Consider the following 21,053-nt stretch of genomic DNA (forward strand, 5'->3'; position numbering starts at 1 on the left):
CAGTTCAGAGGCCATACCAAATAATTTTCACTATTGCAAAGGTGACTAATAGAAATCACTCATGTATGGAATGAGGGAAAGCGGGGCAAAGTGCAGAAGCCCAGAATTTCCTAATGTAACACCAAATTATGACAGTATATTTGGACCAGCCCTATGACCATTGCTTATTTAATACATTACATAGACTTGTGCCTAATCCAAGGTGCTTTACTTGTTGGACATATTGCATGAAACTTTATTTTAAACTTGGGCATGTCTGCATTACATCAGCAAAACAAAACACAGCAGTTATTTTCATGAAAATCTAATGAACTGGAATTGATTTGCTCATTTTAAAAAAATTAAGACATTTTACTCTGGGGGGGCAGCCTATTTCTGCTTATTAGTTCTAGCAGTAGGAAATAATTAAAAGTTCAAGCTGGTTGTCCGCCATTTGTTCAGCTTTCTAATCCTGTGAATATTTCCTCTTAGGGGTTGTGACCAGTTTATTTCACTGTTATCTATTCTGTTTCTTACTTTATTATACAAACAAGAGCATACCTTTTGCATTTTTAATCCTTGAGGATATCCAAAGACTTGCAATTAAACATAAGATCTTTGTTTCAGTTGGAAGAACTGATTTATTTAGATCCATACAGAACAACATCAAAAGACTTTGTGGTGGGGACTACGTTTGCGAATAATACTGTGGGGCAACCCTTCTGGTGATAAACATTTTGCACCAAGCAGGTTTTCAATATACAGATAATGTAGGTTATGTATGAGCGGATGAGCATTTCTGGAAGCTAATAAAGGCAGACAGGACACGTGAAAGGTTTCTAAAGTTAGAGACAGTTGGAAACATGCCTGGAGAGAAGTCTCTTTCTTCCCATGACATAAAGAAGTTACAAAACATGAAGCAGAAGAGGCCTGTTCAGCACTACACAGGTAATTAAATTACTGGGTATGTCAAATCATCCAGGATCCTGTAGTGCAGCATATTTAGCATAACAGTTAATCCTACTCTAATAGAAATAAATGCAGTGCTGATAGAAGTACGATGATAAGGTAAAACTTACAGGAATTATAAGGTTTAAGAGTTACAAATAATTATTCTGCAGCTGAAATATTTAACATAGTTGAAATCATAACCAGTGGAGTTCCATATACATTTACTGACACATAAGCCATCTAGGATTTAATGAGAATTTCTCGCAGAAGATTGTATACAGAAAACCAATCAATACCAATGACAAAAACAAACATACATCCCCTGAATTTAATAAATAGGTTGACAGGACAATTGGTTCCAAGAATCCTGGTGATTTTTAATATATGCAGGTACAGTATTTCAGTTGATGATTACCAGTGTGGTGTAGTGGATTGAGTGATGGACCATATAAAAAGAGACATCTTGTTGCTGTTATTATTGCAAAAGAAGAAGAAGAAAAAAGAAAAAAGTGATGATTACTCAAATTAAACGAGAAAACTTGATATTTGGGCATTTATGTTCTATAAATGCAACCTTATTGCAAAATATAGAGATTCCATAATCTCATACTACAGTATATATGGGCTAGCCTTATTATCAGGTTAACGAGGAGTATGAATGGGACAAATTAGACAGTGGCCAAAATCCTGCTGCTTTAACTTATACCTTATACCATTGATGTAACCAGCCATGGCAGTTTTTCAGAAATTAAAAATTTCAAATCCCCCCCCCCAAATGTCCTGAGGTTCCTTTGAGATCTCTTTCATTGTGAGGAAGCCATGGGGGCCTGTGGGGTGGGTGGAGACGTCTTCTGTAAGGTGACAGAAAAGTATCTAACACAATCTTACAGCCATGTGCTACCAGAGATATTATACCAGATATATTTCTAATGTAAGCAGAATCAGTATTATTGAAATCTCTGTATAGCATTGAACTGCCTTTTTTAACTTTTACATGAGTATTTGTAAAATTTGAAAGACTGTGATACTCCCACCCCAATGCTTCAATAATTACTTTTAAATTGATTCTGCTGATATATTGTAGTGAATTCTAAAGCAGTATGAGCAGATATGTTCTTTAATACATTCTGAACCATCAGTAATTTAGGCTGAATAATGCTGTGCTTTGTTTCATTTGGATCATTTGTATTTACTAAATGTCATTATCCTTTTCTTTTCTAAATATATATATATGTATATATTTGTCATGTTCTGTACACTGGAATCAAAAAATATTGCTTTCATTTTTGTTTAATACTCCCTTGTATTTTTGGAATTAATTAATAGAATCTCTGAGCAATTGCCTGAGCAATTACAGATGTTGGTTGATAATTCATTGTAATTCTCTCAAAGGCAAGATATTGGAGATTCTGTAATCTGTAACAACTGTGCTTGTTGAAAATTTTTGGTAATGCAGACAGCTTTGCAGCCATTGCATACTTGAGGAAAATAAAATCTGTACAAATGAGGGGCTGAAAGTCTGGTGATTGCTAAAATAGTTTTGTAGATAAAAAGACAGATTACCTTCTGTCTTTTCCATTTCCAAATACAGATTAGCAGCGTTTTTGTATTTTTTTTTTCATTATAAGTCTGCTTTTTTGTTCATTTTAATGGAATAAGCCACCTGGCTTTCTTCTGAAAAATTAAACATCTCAAATACATACATTTTCTTCTAATACTTGGTTTGGCTAAGAGTGCTGAAATACAAAAGCCATAGACTTTGTACAGTATACCCTGACATTTCCTCTGAGTCTGGTCTGTGTTTTTTTCCCCTCAACACTTATTTTGCTTCTTTTAAATTGTCTGTCATTTGAAAAGCAACTTAAACGCAATTCACATGGATATAGACTTGGCAAATTAACCTGTGACCTAACATATACTTACAAACTGGATTTTTTTTCATTCTTGCTTGCCTTTTGGAACCCGGTTGCTTTTATAACAAAACAGACAGACAGTGAAAGGACAGATACTGCAGCTGATGGTGAAACCACTGCTACAGAGGTTTGTATAGCTGATTGTTACTGAAGAATGTTATGTGTACTTTTTACCCCTCAAAGCTCATATATTGGCATTGAAATGGAGCACCATATTTTTCAGCACACTAAATGCAAAATACATAAACAGATTAAATGTATGAAGTCCACATGGATAAATCAGGGCAGGGCAGGTGGCACTCTCAATGTTTTTAGATGGCAGCTCCAGTGATTCATTGTCATTGGCTATGTCAGTGGTTCCTAACCTTGGGTAACCCAGTTATTCTTAGATTATAATTCCCAGAAACCCCACCAAGCACAGCTGATGGTGAAGGCTTCTGGGAATTGCAGTCCAAGAACACCTGGGTTGTCCAAGGTTGGGAAGCACTTGGCTATGCTGATAGGAGTTGCCATCTTAACATCTGAAGAACCATAGATGCCCACCCCGGATGTAAATACTTTGTAGTTTTGCTCCAAAATATGTGGCAACTGGAAAATGTTTCGGGCTTCATGGATTGACAAGCACACTTCTCCCGTCAACAAGGTTAAAGGTACTGTACCTCCATGTGGTTCAAAATCCGTGTATACAGTAATTCTTATGCACCCAAAACATAATTATAAAGCATAAACAGTTGATTAACACACACGCATGCAGAATAATTCTCTCTATTGGGGTTCTCTTCCATAACATTGACAATCCTTTCTATACAGTACCATGTGCAATGAACCTTAAAGGTACTTATGACCTGCTGATTGTTGTGTTTGGGGGCAAATGTAGCACTTTTGACACCTTCAGTGTTGAACTCATGGGGTTCTGGGTGACCAGGGCCACAGTATTTATTGAATATTTGTTTTTTTGTTTATCAGGGGAAACATATATAACCAAAACCATGCTGTCTGGGCCTATGCAATTCAAGGGACAAATGTATTTTAAAAGCAAAAGCTGCTGATCAGTTCCCTTCATTACTTTGTACAGAGTTTTGTATTCTGGGATGTAAAAACTTTTTAATCCAGGAACCCAGTTTTATGCCATTTTAATCATCCTGCTAAATTGGAACATAGTTGTTTATCCTTCTTTTCATATTTCTGAATATCCTTAAACATAATAAAAGTATACTACAAATACTGTTCTACTGTGCAAAACACAGGAAACTGTTTTTGCAGTTATTTGAATGTCTGAAGATTTGTTCAAACCTTGTTGCATTGCACTCTACAAACTGTTTGTTCTATGCTCTGGAATAATGTAATTGGAACTATTTAGAACATGTCTGCCCTATGCTGCTGACCCTTTGAAGTTCCCTACAAGATTGGGGTTGTTATCATAATTATTGCTATATTTATGTATAGTATTGTATACTTTGTATATGAATCTTTTTATGACACAATTATGAATGCAGGCATGATGATATTTTTTTATATGTAAGATAATTTTTTTTTCTTTAACAGTCTGACCAGGAAGAGGATGGTGATCTCAAGGCACAAGTAAGTAAAAGAATGTAGTGTGACGGGGTCTGTGGCTACACTTCCCTTTGGTATGATATTTCAGAGTGTTGCCTAGATCAGCCTTTTGCAGTATTCCAATATTATTGCCCTTACTTTTCCCTTTCTCTTTCACTTTTTTCAGAGTAGTCTGATTAAGCGCATAAAGGGTGAAAATGTGTATGTCAAACATAGTAATCTTATGTTAGAGGTTGGTATTGGTATATGCCAATGCATGTACTGTATATGTGTTTTGAACCTAGTGATTAAGCTGTGGATCTGCACTATGATGCATGAGATGTGTATTCTCACTTCCTAATAAAACCAGTCTCTCTTCTGAGATAAGGACTTGCTGTTACACTTTTGTTAGGATTCTGTTGTGTATGTATGTAGAGATGTGTTTTTTTTAAAGTCTCTTTACTAGGTAGCTGTTAGAATGTGTGAAATCTTGACTATACTGAAAGCATTTGACGGACACACAAAGGAGGACAATTTTACACATTGCATTTTAAAGGGTTCCCATAAAATGTTTTCCATATACAAATACATATGTATATGTAAAAATATAATGAATTAGTGCAGTAAACATGCAGTTGCAAATATATATGTAAAAACAGTAGACTTGTTAGGGAATTGGGATTGGCTGCATATGTCAGATCAGTGAACACCCAGGGGCAAACCGTAGTTCGCCAGAGTGTAATGTGTGAAGTGTCCTGAGAGTTCTTGTGCAACAGTCCTTCAAAATACTAGTTTTCCCAAGAGTGTTGTGTTAGTACTGTGAGACCTAAACCCATCAAGGCTTCTTTTGCTGACTAACTTACATGATTTGATTGTTTTGTATCAAGATAGAAAAGATTACAAAAGTTGCTTTCCCCCCTCAGGAACTAGATAAAAATCAAGAAGATCTGATGAAACACCAGACCAATATAAGTGAGCTGAAACGGACATTCTTGGAAACCTCCACAGATACCTCAGGGACCAATGAATGGGAGAAGAGGCTTTCAACATCACCAGTCCGGCTCGCAGCAAGACATGAAGAGGCTCCTATGATTGAACCACTTGTGCCTGAAGAAGTGAGTCTTTATCTTTCTGCTTTTCAGATTTCCTGGCCCAACAAAACTCACATGAAAGTGATGGACTCAACTAATTTCACTTCAAGTTGGGACAAATTATTAAATCAGGTTGCATTACATAATAGCTTAGTGTGTGTAAAATATATTTACAGTGGTGCCTTGACTTACAACCATAATCCGTTCCAGAAGATGGTCGTAAATCGAAATGGTTGTAAATCAAATCAACATTTCCCATTGAAATGCATTGAAACCCATTTAATCCATTTCAGCTGTTTTTTGGTTGTATGTAGAGGCGGCAGTTGCAAATTGAAGCATTTGTTTCCATAGGAACGAATGCAAAAGTGGTTAATCCATCCTCTACCACTTTTTCTTCTTTTAATTTAAGATGACTTAGGTTTAAAAAAGGGCAGGAAATGAAGGAGGGTGGGAAGAAACAGTGAGGAAAAGAGGAAAGAAAGGTCATCACTGGGGCACACAGACTCCTCAGAAAAGGTTTGTGCTGTTAAGCATAAAAAGAAAGACAGAGAGAGAGAGAAGACAATGGGTGGGTGGGGGGAGTTTGGAGTCTAAAACACTTTTTAAACCAAGCACTTTTAAACCAAACACATTTTAAACCGAACCAAGCACCTTTTAAACAAAATACATTTTAAACCAACCCAAGCACCTTTTAAACAAAACACATTTAAAACCAAACCAAGCACCTTTTAAACAAAACACATTTGAAAACCAAACACCACTTAAAACCAAACACATATTAAACCCACCCACCAAGACCTTCCAGCAAACAGACCCCCTCAGCACAAAAACAGCACACACAGAGAGAGAAGACAATGGGGAGGGAACTTGAGTCTAAACCCCATTTTACACCATGATTTTAAATCAAAAAGACTTTGGACTCACATTTGAAACCCATGCATTTTAAAACAAAAGAGAGGTCACAGTACACAAACCCTAGGAGCCACAGAATGCAAAAATGAATAAATAAAATTTACATTTTAAAATTACAGTCTAATTTTCACATTTAATTTTAATTTAATATTACAGTCTACTTTTCACATTTTAAATCCACACTGCAAGACTCATCAGAGCACATAAACATAACCCCCCACCTAGCCCAGTCTCTCTGTTTTAAAAAAGAAATTCAAGCATCCAAAAAGCAACCAACCCCCCCAAGACCCATCAGAAATGGGGGGGGGACAAAAAACCCACAACCCCCCCAAGACCCATCACAGCACAGAAACATAACTTCTCCAGCTCAAAGCCATGCTGCAAAAACACCAACAGTTTTTTAAAAGCAGAAAACAGCACCTTACCTCCCTGCAAACACACACGCTCACTCCAAAGCAGAAGGAGACACACACTCTAACTGCTGGGAGAAAGAGCTACGAAGCAGCTTCGTCGCCATCTACAGCTAGAAATTTGAATTTCCCGCCTTTTTCCCCTACCTTTTTCTGTTTGTAAGTGGAAGATGGAAGAAATTTATCGTTCTAACCATTACTTCAAGCCAGATCCTATAAAATCATTGATCAGAAGATCAGCCAGTTCCACAAGTTATGACAGAATTCTCCTTCTGGGTGTGTGTATGTGTGGGGAATTTCCCATTCTGTTTATTGCTGATTCTTTTTATTGTAGGCAAGATTAGTGAAATATATGAAGGTATCAAAACATTCATCTGATTCATTTACTTTAACAGATTTAATGTGATGGTTTTAAAAATTTGGTTAGGATTTTTCATCTTGGATTATTTTCTCTTTTTGAAAGTGTGTCACTGCCCCAAATCATTTAGCTCCATCTATAACAGATAGGGACCAAAAACATTCGTATTTCAGTTACAGTTATTAGCAGAATTTCTGTTTATAAAATGTCTCTGTCAGCTTGGATCATTGTGAAAATGTAGATAAACCAAAAAAATGTGTAATTTTAAAAAAATCTTACAAGAGGTAGCCATGTTAGCTTGTGCTAGCATATCAGGCAAAAAACAAAAAAAATTAAAAATAAAGAAAACAAAATGTCAGACAAAAGACTAACTGCTATATTTTAATGTGAACTTTCATGGACAAGTCTTGATCCTCTATATGCCAAAAATTTTAGAAGAAACTTTCACAAAGTACAGTACAGTACAGAAACCTTTATTGGCATGCTGCATAAATAAAACGATAAAACAATAAAATACCGGGGAAAGATTCATTACTGGGGGGAGGAGGAACCAGAACATCAAAGTTGGAGCCCCTCGTTTTGGGGGAACATGTTGCGGCGTCTCTGGATAATGGCCTGGACGTATCTGGCGGTTGATAGAGTGACTTCCTTGCTAAGGTCACCTAGAAGGTATTGTATTTTCCTCAGGTCTGCCCATCCGGAATGAAGGGGGAGAAAGACCATCTGATGTGACAGGCGGATATCCTTGTAGAGTGTACAATAAAATAGCATGTGCTGCAGGGATTCAGTCTTTCCCTGCCCACATGGGCAGATTCTCAATTCTGTTGGTAAGCCCCTATACCTGCCCTGCGCTAGACTTGATGGTAATATGTTACATCTAGCGAGGGTGAATGCCCAGCGGTCTTGTGGCTGTTCTAGAAGATGAAGGTAGTTGGGTCTGCGTCCGAGGGTGAGAGGTAGCTGGAAGTACAGCGGAGAGCAGACTTTCAGGGCCGCGCTAAACAGCGTTTGTCCTTCTATGTCCAAGACCCTGTTTTTGATGGTTTGGAAGACCCTAGAGGGGGGTATTGAGCCCATTAGGTCTGGTGACAGCCCTAGGGTCTTGATTTTCTTTAAGAATAGGGCCAGGCCTTTGGGTAACAAACTGTCAGCAAGCAGGGCTTGAAGCAGGGTGTCCTTAGGAGAGAGAAAACAGATTTTGACCCAGTATTTTAGGAAACTGAGCCAGGCCCTAGTTTCAATTCTCTGTTGACCGCATTCAAGACATAGGGCAGCATATGGAACACAGTGGGGAAGGCCTAAGATTTTGTATAGAAATACAGATTGGACTCTCTCCACGGAGCTGTGTAGTGAAGACATCCAGATGGGGACGCCGTATAAGAGCTGTGAGACTGATTTCGAGTTGAAGATCTGCAGGGCAGCGGGGATGTAGACTTTCACAAAGAGTGAACTAACTATGAAGGCCATATCAGGGTATTGTTATGGAGCAACCAAACAAAAAACAGATAGCCAAATAGGTCTATAATTATTTAATTGCATTACTATTTAATAATCAGTTGGGAGACATGGCGCTGTAGGACGTGGTGGCGCTGTGGGCTAAACCGCAGAAGCCTGTGCTGTAGGGTCAGAAGACCAAGCAGTCGTAAGATCGAATCCACGCGGCGGAGTGAGCTCCCGTCGCTTGTCCCAGCTCCCGCCAACCTAGCGGTTCGAAAGCATGCAAATGCAAGTAGATAAATAGGGACCACTTCGGTGGGAAGGTAACAGTGTTCCGTGTCTAAGTCGCACTGGCCATGTGACCACGGAAGATTGTCTTCGGACAAAACGCTGGCTCTATGGCTTGGAAACGGGGATGAGCACCGCCCCCCAGAGTCGAACACAACTGGACAAAAATTGTCAAGGGGAACCTTTACCTTTACCTTTACCTTAAAGGACTAAAGGCCACGTTTATTTAATGAAAAATGAACATCCAGAATAAAGCCAAAATCTTTCTTAGAGAATCAGCTTTCCAAATGGCCCTTGACTCTCTTGGTTATGGCTGCAGAAGCCCTAAGGAAATTAGCAGCTAGACACATTATCTATAGAATGTTATTTCTAACACAGACAGGTACGTAGACATTGTCCAGCAATATATAGCCCAAGTCAGTGAAGAGTTAGGCATGTCTAAAACCACTCGTCAGCTCAGAAAGAAGCAGGACTGATTTTATATGCAAATCTGAAATGCTAGCCATAATGGATTTGCTTTTTCTTATTGCCTACAAATTATCTGTCACTTTGTCAAATCTATCCTTACTTCAGGTAAAATAGATCAGTGAGTTATAGTTGTAACTATATTAGAGCAAAAAGAAAAGGAATGTTGTGAATTTCACACAAGGCTATCTGCTAAGTAAACCCCATCTGCCTTTTAAAATTCTACACCTCTCGATCCCTTTTGTTTATTAGACCAAAGAAGAAGGAGAAAAGTCTGAAAAACGTATATATTTACAGAAGGAAACCACTACATTCCTTGATTCTCAGGTAAAAAAAGCAAAGCATGCCTGCTTATTATTCACACAAGTTACATGTGGTGGCACTGACTCTGGTTTAATAAGCATATCACATTACTTTTAAAAGAACATTTCTTTTTAAGAAAATCAGTGGGTAGTAGAATTGTGGACTGAAATTCTGGAAAGTTCAAATGAATATCAGTGCAAAGATCTCTTGAGATCTTTTTAAGATTTATTCCTGTGTAGCCTAGATCATGATGAGTCCTGGTTCTGGGAGTAAGACAGAATATAAATAAAAATGAATAAATAAATGTATAGAACTTAGAAGCCGCCCTCCCTTTTTTGTATGTGTTCCCTGCTCATGCATTTATTTGCATATTTAAATGTTACACTGAAAAGACTAAATGAAGCAACAGGCTATTGTTATAAGAAAGAATTCCCTAAATGATGTCAAAGTGATTAATTTCTGATTCACACATTATTGCAAATATATTTTCCAGAATATGTGCATCTGGTAAAGTAGTTTTTCCCTCCCAAGTACTAAGAAGGAGGTGCTGGGTAGCACATATGGATGGATGCACACATGCAGGTTCTTCCATTTACCTTTCCTCTGCAAACCTTCCCTCCCTGCTGAAATCTAGAAACCAACAGGGATAGAACTGAAGGCGTTAGAAACAGAACTGAACTCCCACCACCCAGTGGTCTTCTCTGAGATGGTAAATCATGTCAGAGAAATGGTGATCTTGAAAGGAGAGAGCAGCATTTTTTTTCCTCTCACACCCAACCTGATCACTTTGTGAGAAATGAGTGGAATCCCCGCCATGTCGGGACAAACAGCAAGAGGCCAAGGTAGTGTGTATACCCATACTGTGGGTAAAGTTCAGTCCCACCTTCCTCATTCATTCCTCTTTCTCCTATCATTCACATATTTGAAAACTGGCATCTGCTCCTAGTGGATGCTTTCTCTGCAGAGTGCAATACTGTGTGCATGAAAATGAACATGTGCCTGTGGTAAAAGCATATTTTTGAGCACAGAGCCTGCAAAAACTCAAGAATACTATTGGTCTCCCCTTTGTTCTCTTGCTGTGTATGTCCATATGTGCAGATAAGTTCTACAAGATCCAAAGGAAACATACCCTAGTTGGAAAGTTTGGTTGGAAATGCACACTGACATTATCTGGACTGTCTAGTGTGTGCTGAGAGAAGGAAACAAACAGATTAAAATGGGTCTTTCATATACCCTTATAGAGAAGGATCATACCTTTGTATTTATTTTGTTGAAAAAGCCGTTATGTAGAGCAGCTGTCAAACGTTATCAAGTGCTAGAGTAATTGAAATGTGTAAAGTGTCTGTATATTAGCTGGATTAAGTCTGAGGAACTTAATTCCAGATTTTATCTGGAAAAGGAAGAATTCATGTGTGGTCTCATCTCATCAAACTAATATCCAGAAAACTGTCCCAATCTTTCATTAATTCATGCAAGTGGACATCCTGATTAAAACTCCACAGCATGTCTCTTGATGAAAAAAAAAGTCCAGAATAATCACATACAAGTCTTAGGCTGCTTTTACTTAGCACTTTTCTTGTGCCTACAATATGGACATTTATAGATCCAGATACAGTATGAGACTCCTCTACTTGTAATTCTCCCATGTTTTTTTCATTGCTTCTTTGGCATTTTTTATTTCTTTAAAAGAGTGTGAAGGAAGGGAAGACTGAATAGATACATAATACTTTTTGGTTGGTATTACTAGGTGTTCGGGTAGACAGTATGTTTACTTGGAAGTAGTATGATTGATTGTCTAGGAATGCATACTTGGGTCCGAGTCCTTGAAATCTGATGTACTGAATAGCTGATAGTAAAGTATTGTAAACCAATGAAAATTGTCAGAAAGAAATTTTTGCAAGTAAAAATATGTAAGATGTCTTTAGACTCCCAGTAGGATAGAATGCAGAAATGTATATATTCTCAAGATGGCTACCATGATTTCCTGAAAGATTCTATATGTTAGTTTCTTGACACACAGGTAAAGAATTAGTTGTTCTAATTTAGCTTTTATATTTCAAATATAGGGCACTGAGGATTGGGTTATTGTAGACAAAGTACCCGTTGAGGTAGTTGATGGTGAATCGAAAACCATTGTGACATACAAAGTAATGACTGTGAGCAGTAAAGCGGGTGACATCTCAACTGAGCTGTTAAAATCCAGTACCACTGGCATACAGAGCTTTGAGGACTTGGAGAGTGAATTGCAGTTGAAAGATGACAATAAGCAGAAAATGTATACCCTAGGAAAATCCTACGATACTGTCTCTGGGAAAATTGTAACCATGACCACTAAAATAAAAGAGGGAGAAAAAATGGTGCCATCGTCACTTGAAGTATTTCAGAAAATGGAAAAGGCAGTGCCAGAATCTGTGAAAATCATTCCAGTAATGGCTGAATATGAAATTCTAGAACCAATTACTGACGAGAAATCCAGAAGATTATCTGATTCAAAAAGAAAGGTATCTGAATCCTTAACACCCATTAAAGAGGCAGATTCTCGTCTACAAAGTCCTGAAGATGAAAGTGTGAAGAAGACACTAAAGATGGACCAAGATTTGCAAATACGTGATACACAAGAGAACGTGCAGATTGCCAAAGCTGAGAAACCTTTTGACAGTGAAAAATTAAAAGGAGAGGCATTGGGCTGGAAAGATAAGAGTATATCTGAGTGGAAATATTCCCGAGAACCACCTTTTACCATTGCTACTGCTCACTATGTTACTGAATCATCAGCATCAAGAGTAGTGGTAACATACAACTTTGCCAGCGTTTTAAAATAAAGCATGACTTTTTTAAGGCAACACCCTCACCACCCTGCCTTTCAGTCCTTTTGCTGCTTGGCTTTATGTTGACAACAGCCAGCCCAGCTTCTTATTATTTCATCATGATTTAAGTCAATTAACACAATACAAAGCAGGCATTTTTTAGGCTTTTAAACTTTTTAAAGAATCATTATCACTAAAACGTAATATGCTGCTGTGGCTTGTTTTGAAAGGAAAAATGCTTCACAATACCAGCAAAATCCTAGCGCTAACAAGTTTGCTGTTTTAGATTACTGCTTATAGTCATTACAGACTTGTGCTAATTTATTTTCCCATTATTTTCCTCCCTATATCCTTGCCACTTCTCCTCCTTTCCTTTGTCTTTGTCTCTATTTTTTGTCAATTAACATAATCTTCATGTGTTTGTGTCTGCTTCTCTTTGTCTGTGTGACTTTACATTTCTCTGTCTATTTAGAAAAAACAAGTCTCCGGTGAAAAAACTTTGGATGGGTCTGATATCTTCACTTTAATAGAATCTGCAAGAAAACCAACTGAGTTCATAGGAGGGGTTACACCTACTTCACATAGCTGGGCGCAGGTGGCCATTCGATTCCATATTTAGATTTTAATTATTTGAGTTTGGGAAGGTTTTTTTGTGTGGTTGTGGTGGGATGGGCTTTCTTTATTATCTTGCACATAAATATATTCATTCCCCATTCATAAGAAAGCATTCTCAGAATCTGCATGCTAGGTACTTTCTCCTTTTAGATTTACACACACAAAACCTGAGAAGGAATGTGAGTTTGTTAGTTTTAAGGAGAGATGGAGTGTTGTTTTGTTCAATTATACTACCATCTAGTCTTTGAGAATTCAAGCTAATACCTTGTATAAAGGATAAAAGCAAGGAAAACAGTCAGTCAAATGTAGTACAGTATTCTTCAGCTGTGTATGTCACATAGGTTTTTGATACTAAGTTTTTCCTCTGCAGAGAACAGAAACAAAGTCCAGTCAGGAGATACTTCCTACTGAAAAGATGTCAGAGGAGGTGCAGAAGCAACAACTGGAGGCTGCAAAGAAGGTTGTGCAGGAAACTGCTATGGTCGAAGAGAGACATGTGATGAGTGTGCATGCAAGTGGGGATGCTGCTAAATTGGCTGGCGTTCACCTGGATGCTGCTGCACAGGCAATGTCTGATATGGCTTCTAGCATCAAAGGGAAGGAGGGTGCTGCTGTGACTGAGGGGGCTAAAGAGATAAAAAGGCAGGAGGTGCCTGCAAAAGCTGTAACCAAACAAGAAGAAACTGCTACTGTTTCTCATGCTCAGGAGAAGGAGGAGCATAGTGGAACAGCCCACATTGTGGATGCAAAGGAAAGAAAACCTCTTTTTGAGGTAATTAATATCTCACTAGCCATTCTGCATAAAAGCACAAATTGATGTCCTCTTTAAAATTAAATTGTAATGGCGTGTTAGCTACATGCTAGGCTGTCCTTATGAGCAGTTTGTTTCTTGTCTTAGGATAGCTGTGATTGTTTCCCATGTTGATGGCTTTCTTGTAGTCAAGCTGAGAGTTTAAACTACATGGACACAGTTGTATGCAGTGACTAGTATGTGTTCATGAGGTGGAATACATGTGACAACATATATATGGGTATGCAAGCCGCATGTCTCCATCGATGTACATTCACATGTGAAGCAGCCTACATCTCCTCCTTTGCATGGCAGTTTTGAGGCTTGTTGCTGGTTTCACTTCTAGAAAAACCCACATTTTTGGCATTGTGCATAGCGCAACTTATAAACAACAATGTGTATTGCTGAGGTACCATATTGGTAAGGCGATAAAAAAACTTAAAAAGAGCCAAGCCAAAAGCATTCTGTCCATTCAGTAGTAAGTCAGCCGCCTGTGAGAAGCCCAGAAACAATACTTGAATGCAGTAGCACACTCCCGCTCATGTTCCCCAGCAACTGATAGGAATATTGCCTCTAATCTTGGAAGTAATATACTTCCAAAATGGCAGATAGTCAGCTTTTCCTGGAGCATAAAGATCTGGTGTGATGCTGCATGGAAATACTAGCATCTGTAGCTTTATGCTATGTATGCAATAGGTTTTTCCCCATGCTTGCCAAAGTTGAGAACTGTCTCTACTGTATAGATTAGTCTGCTCATTTATGGGAGCCCCCAGTTCTCAAACCTTTACTCATGCCTTTAATCTTGCATGAACTGTTTAAAGGAAAATCTGTGTATGTGATCCTGAGCTATAATTAACTGAAAACAGAGGTAAGTAATTCCATAGCTGTCTGCTCTCTAAAGGTGATGCTTCATAAATACAACTCTAGTCTAGATAGCTGTTTAGCGCTGCCGGTATGTGTATGATTTCTTATAGTGTACGATATTTTTGTTTCTCTCATGCAGTAGCAGAGTACATTAATTTGTCTTCTAACTCTACACTTGCTATAAAAATTATAATGTATCCCAAAATTACTTCTTTTTTTCATTGAAACAGTCACCAATTGTGAAGACTGAGACAATCAGTTTTGGCAGTGTTTCTTCAGGTGGGGAGAAGTTGGAAATTTCTATGAAGGAGGTTCCTGTCGTTCACACTGAAACAAAAACTATAACATATGAATCATCTGAGGTAATCATTCTTAGATGAGTATGAAATTATATTGACTCTGGACTAAAAAGCCTCCTCCAATATAGTTTTGTGTAAGAAAGATTCTAGGAAGTGGGATGAATACCTTTTATTATTATTATTATTATTATTATTATTATTATTATTATTATTATTATTATTATTATTATTATTATTATTATTATTATTATTATTATTATTGTTAATTAGCACTTGTAGATAATATTGAAATGGTTGAGTTAGGCAAGTAAATTGTGTGTGATTTTTCAGTTGTTTTATCAGTGATTCATATCAGACTTTTTTACGAATATTATCTGAATTATAAAAATATTGCTCACTAAGTTATTTTACTTTGCAATACATTTTTAATTTGTTTCTTAATACTGAACATATTGCCATTCCTTCTGTGTGTTGAATACTCAAAGAACATATATTTTAAATAGCAGATTAAAATAAAAAAATTGCTAACTATATGGTAATTTTTCACTACATATGGTTTTTCTTCCTCAGGTGGATGCTGCTGCTGACTCTGAACCTGGGGTTCTAATGAGTGCACAGACCATTACATCTGAAACTACCAGTACTACAACTACTACACATATCACCAAAGTGAGCCTGCTTTTAGAAGTCTGCTTTTCAAACATAACTTTCATTTTTATATAATGTTTTGAAATATCTGTGTATTCACTATCCACGGTTCTTATTTAGATATATAAGCTGTACAAGATGGATCAATTTATAAGATTGACATGCCACTTTTTAGCTCTTAGGGAAAGGGATGGGGAATCGCTTTTTCAACAAGCCTGACTGAGCCTCCACAGGTCCCCCATTTTGCTCACAGAATTTCATTCCCGATCTCCTCCCCTGTCCTGGTCTTCATGAGTCACCCACATATATCAGTTTCTATTTACACAGTGTTTCACTTGGGATGACAAGTGTTGCTTGCATGTGCTAAGTCCTAAGGGCAGAATTGAACTGACTCCTGGGGTTATTACCAAGTTCTTATTTGTGGTCCCTGTGATTTACACCAAACGGTTTTTCATGCTGCACAGACATCTTCAGAACGTTAACACCTACTCTCTAGTGTGCATGCTCTTCACATCAGCACTTATCGCCAGTACCCTTTAGAGGAAACCTCTTTGGAAATTCGTAGTTTCTTTGTATTTACGTACCTTTTCTTACCTACTGTTCCAGTTTTCATCTTCCCTTTTGTCACTGTCCTTCTCTTTTTAAAAAAAATTATTCCTATTTGTCTCTAGAGACTTTTCTGCCTTTGATGACCTCAGCAGATCTTTTGAAAAGTGTATCTCCTGTAACAACAAGATATCCCATCACAGATGGACATTCTATTGTTTGGGCAAATAGCATCAGATGCAGCATCAGATGCACACCTGCAAATTTTGTAAAAAATTTTTTTACTGAAGTTGCAGTTAAAAATGAGCAGTCTAAGCCAGCCATTCTCAACTCATTTTCTGGCCATAAACAAAACACAATGTGAAAAAATATATAGGGTTCTATAAATTGCATAATGCACCTTATAAGGTGGCATGTAAAGACTTGTTTCCAGTCTGTTGTTGTTTAGTCATTTAGTTGTGTCTGACTGTTTGTGACCCAATGAACCAGAGCACGCCAGGGGGGGTCTTCCACTGCCTCCCAGAGTTTGGTCAAATTCATGTTGGTGGCTTCGATGACACTGTCCAACCATCTCATCCTCTATCGTCCCCTTCTTCTCCCGCCTTCACACTTTCCTAACATCAGGGTCTTTTCCAGGGAGTCTTCTCTTCTCAAATGGCCAAAGTATTGGAGCCTCAGCTTCAGGATCTGTCCTTCCAGTGAGCACTCAGGGTTGATTTCCTTTAGAATTGATAGGTTTGTTCTCCTTGCAGTCCGGAAGACTCTCAAGAGCCTCCTCCAGCACCACAGTTCAAAGCATCAATTCTTAGGTGGTCAGCCTTCTTTATGGTCTAGCTCTCACTTACATACATCACTACAGAAAAAACCATAGCTTTGACTATTCAGACTTTTGTTGGCAAGGTGATGTCTCTGCTTTTTAAGATGCTGTTGAGGTTTGTCATCCCTTTCCTCCCAAGAAGCAGGCGTCTTTTAGTTTCGTGGCTACTGTCACCATCTGCAGTGATCATGGAGCCCAAGAAGGTAAAATCTGTCACTGTCTCCATCTCTTCCCCTTCTATTTGCCAGGAGGGGATGGGATCAGTGGCCATGATCTTAGTTTTTTGGATGTTGAGCTTCAGACCGTTTTTTGCACTCTTCTCTTTCACCCTCATTTCAAGGTTCCTTAATTCCTCCTCACTTTCTGCTTTCAGAGTGGTATCATCTGCATAGCGGAGATTGTTGATATTTCTTCTGGCAATCTGAATTCCGGCTTGGGATTCCTCGAGTCCGGCCTTTCCCCCTTCAAATGTGCCAGGGCCCCCCAAAGGCCATATGGCTCCCATTAAGAATGGCTGGTCTAGGCTACAGTCCTACTTGTGGGAAACTTACTGATGTAATTGGTATAAAACATGCAGGGACTTGTAACCATGATTATTGGAACCTGAATGACCTTGACAGATACCAGAGCAATCTGTGTGCTCTGATTTCAGATCAACATCAGAGTCCTTGGTTCTGACATAGAAACCCCTTTACCAATGTGCAAATTATGACCAAAAACCACCTGCCTGCTAGAATGGAGTCTCAGCTCCAAGAAGCAGGAATGGAGTGATTCGACATCAAAATTCCAGGTCCTGGCCATGCAGGCAGGAAATCTATCTCAGTTTTGACAACAGCTTCAGATTTTAGGTCACCAACACCAATCTCCTCTAGTCAGCTATCTCCAGAGATCGAAGGCCACACTCGATGGAAGGTGCTTCAGCTTCATGTGCTTCATGTTTTCGAAGCCAAGCCAACCTCTACTGCCTCATATAAACCAAACATAGGCACCACCATCATGTCCTTGAAACCAAACAGACTTCAAAAGGCAAACACTATCCTTATATCTTTGATATTGAATTGACCTTGGTTAAACCTAAACTAAAAAGGGACATATACCTCTACAAAAGGTATATAAAACTCATGTTACTCACCCTGTCTCGATATCCACCTCCATAGGATGAGAAAAGTGTGACTAATGTTTGGGTAGCCCTGTGGCAGAAGAACAGAAAACCACTAGTGAAAGACATCAATCCCAATTTTTTTTATTCTGAATATGGTTCCTCGGAAGAGTCAGCATTAATATTAGACACTACACTGGGACCAGACATTGGTGATACAAAGCCTCCCTCTGTATCTAAAGATCATGTTCTTGGCATAATTACCAGGTGGCCATTGGCGCCTAAAAAAATTGTGGAATAAGATACAATCACTCTTTAACACCCTGTCAGAGGACAAAAAAATTCTGGCATTAATGTTTCAATAAGAAGCCAAAAAACAAACTGGCAAGAACCACTGGTTTGGTGGTTCATGTCCAGCTCTAATGGAGATCAAGAAGTTCAAGATGGTGGCACTAGCAGTGATATTACTCCTCTTCATAGAAAGGGAACTGGTTTGCTGCAATAGACTTAAAATATACTTATTTTCACATTACCATCTTCTTGGATCATCAACATTTTCACTATTTTGCTATGGACACCAAAATATTCTAATTCAAAACACTCCCTTTTCGTCTTTCTATGGCAGCGATCCCCAACCCCTGGTCCCCGGCCCGGTCGCTGTCCCTGGCCTGGGCCAGACCGGGCCGCTGAGAGAGACCGCCCCCCCCATGCACACTCGCCCCTGTGCTGCCTGTTTGTGCCTATGCGTGCTCTCCGGCTTGCCCACATGACCGCCACGCCGCCATTTGCGCATGTGTGTGGGCACGAGGGGCCTGCATGAGCACGTGCCACTGTTTGTGGATGCATATGAGCAATTGTGTGCATGCGTAAATGGAAGCATGTGCTCGTGCGTACCCACACGTGCCCCCACGCATGCGCAAATGGCAGCGCACGCTCATGCAGGCGCGCGCCCACATGTGCATGAGAGAGTGCTTGTTCATGCATGCGCATGAGCGCGGGGAGTGCCCCGCCTTCCCCAGCCGATCCGCGGACCAGAAAAGGTTGGGGAACACTGTTCTATGGCACCCCAGGTTTTAACAAAGTGTAAGGCTCTCCTTGCAGTGTACCTGAAGAATCTATGACATAACTGTGTTTACATACATATACAATTGGTTATTCATGGCAGATTCAAAGGTAAAGGTCAAAAAGATGTTTCCTTCGTGGTGCAGCTACTGTCAGATCTCAGCCTTCAGATATATTTTAAAAGTCACATTTGACACCAAGCAGAGTCATTCAGTACACTGGAGCAATCCTAGACTTTAAATCAACAAGAGAGTATTTATATCACAACAGAATAAATACAATAGAAATTGGCACCAGAATTCAAGGCGAAAGTGTTGATAACTGCATACACAGCACAAAGACTGTGATCTCACATGCTTGCCTGAAGATGAGGTCTCTTTAAAACTGGCATCTCATGTCATTCACATAGTAACAGAGAACAACATTAAAAAGTCATGACTCCAGAACCAGTGGAACAATTTCTTTGGTGGACTAATTCACCAAACATGACCATTCAAACAACCACAATTCAGCACCTTAATAAAAATGGATGCAAGTATCACAGAATGAGGACCCATTGCAAGAATAATCAGATCCATGCCCTATATTCTGAAGCAGAGAAAAGGCTTTACATAAACAAACTCAAAATGTTAGCTGTAATAATAGCCTTCAAGGTGTTCAAACCTATGATTGTTGGACAAATACTGCAAGTCACCACAAGCAATAACACCACAATGTACTATGGAAATAAGCAGGAAGGAACCCACTCATTATCATTTTCTATCTTACGATCCCCCTATAGGACTGGTGTGTGCAGATGCGTATTCTCCCTGTATCTAGCTATATATATAGCAGGGGATGGCAATCAGATAGCTGATCTTCTGAGCAAATGAAATCTAAGATTCATGAGTGTGTACTGTCCCAAACTGTATCTGAGGACATTTGCAACCACTGGCGTCATCCCACTCTCTATCTCTTTATAGCTGATTCCAAAAAGAAATCTTCTGTTTGTGAATCTTCTGTTCATGAGCCCAGTTGTGGTGAACGCTCTCTCAGTGATGCTTTCATAGTCAAGTGGACAAGGAGACTACTATATGCCTACTCACCAGTTGTACTTCTCCATAGGATAATAGTTAAACCTCATCAAGAAAGGGCCAATGTGATCATTGCTCCATAGTGGCCATTCCAACCTGGTTCATAATCCTAAGACTCATGGCTTCAGACATATACCACCTACCAGTAACACCAGATTTGATAACTTAGAACAGGGAGTTAATACATCACCCAGACTTAGCAAGACTGAAACCTGATAGCTTGGAGAATTTTCCATTGCTAAAAAGAATTATACTGGAATGCAGGAAACCGTCCACAAGATGGTGTTATAATTACAAGTGGAGAAAATTTGCTCTTTATGCTAAATTATTAGGTGAACCTTTTCAGCAGCCTTTACTGCATTTTGTTTTACACTTCTTGCTACAGTTAAAGTGGCCTGACATATCCATCTGTTAATGTCTTATCTGTGAGCAAATCTCATCTCAACTCTTCAAACCCAACCCTTAAGAAGTTTTAAACAATTAATGAACGTATACCCTGATGTTAGACCACCAGTGCTACAGAAGTCACTAGCATTGCGAAGAAGGCCATTCTACCAGAGCAGATGCTGCCTCCATACCATTCCAGAGGAGTGTTCTGATGTCTGATATCTACAAAGCTGCAACATGGTTTCAGTCATTGATGTCCGTTAAACATTACATATTCGATGTTAGAGAGAACTCAATGCTTCATTTGGTAGTGCAGTCATCTATTCTCTTATTGGCATGACATCCCACCAGCCAATAAGTGAGCTTTTCAGTCACCCATTGGTAATAATCACAGATATGAAGG

General features: G+C 38.9%; 1 protein-coding gene across 50 annotated transcripts in view; it reads left to right on the top strand.

Moving 5' to 3' along the window:
- EPB41L3 (erythrocyte membrane protein band 4.1 like 3) overlaps positions 1-21,053 on the top strand; it is a 188,543-nt gene that overhangs the window by 159,478 nt on the left and 8,012 nt on the right. For 11 of the 50 annotated variants that reach the window (XM_078391565.1, XM_078391574.1, XM_078391545.1 and 8 more), the window contains 8 exons: positions 2,917-2,970; positions 4,389-4,424; positions 5,303-5,494; positions 9,593-9,667; positions 12,923-13,045; positions 13,436-13,837; positions 14,950-15,081; positions 15,589-15,687. In XM_078391565.1, the coding sequence (XP_078247691.1) occupies positions 2,917-2,970; positions 4,389-4,424; positions 5,303-5,494; positions 9,593-9,667; positions 12,923-13,045; positions 13,436-13,837; positions 14,950-15,081; positions 15,589-15,687 (1,113 nt within the window). Of the gene's footprint in view, positions 1-2,916; positions 2,971-4,388; positions 4,425-4,566; positions 4,633-5,302; positions 5,495-9,592; positions 9,668-11,709; positions 12,433-12,922; positions 13,046-13,435; positions 13,838-14,949; positions 15,082-15,588; positions 15,688-21,053 lie in introns of all 50 variants that reach the window. The other 39 variants (XM_072999605.2, XM_020794486.3, XM_020794489.3 and 36 more) reach the window with 13 other exon arrangements.

The sequence above is a fragment of the Pogona vitticeps genome, chromosome 4 (genome assembly GCF_051106095.1).
Source record: "Pogona vitticeps strain Pit_001003342236 chromosome 4, PviZW2.1, whole genome shotgun sequence".
Classification (NCBI taxonomy): domain Eukaryota; kingdom Metazoa; phylum Chordata; class Lepidosauria; order Squamata; family Agamidae; genus Pogona; species Pogona vitticeps.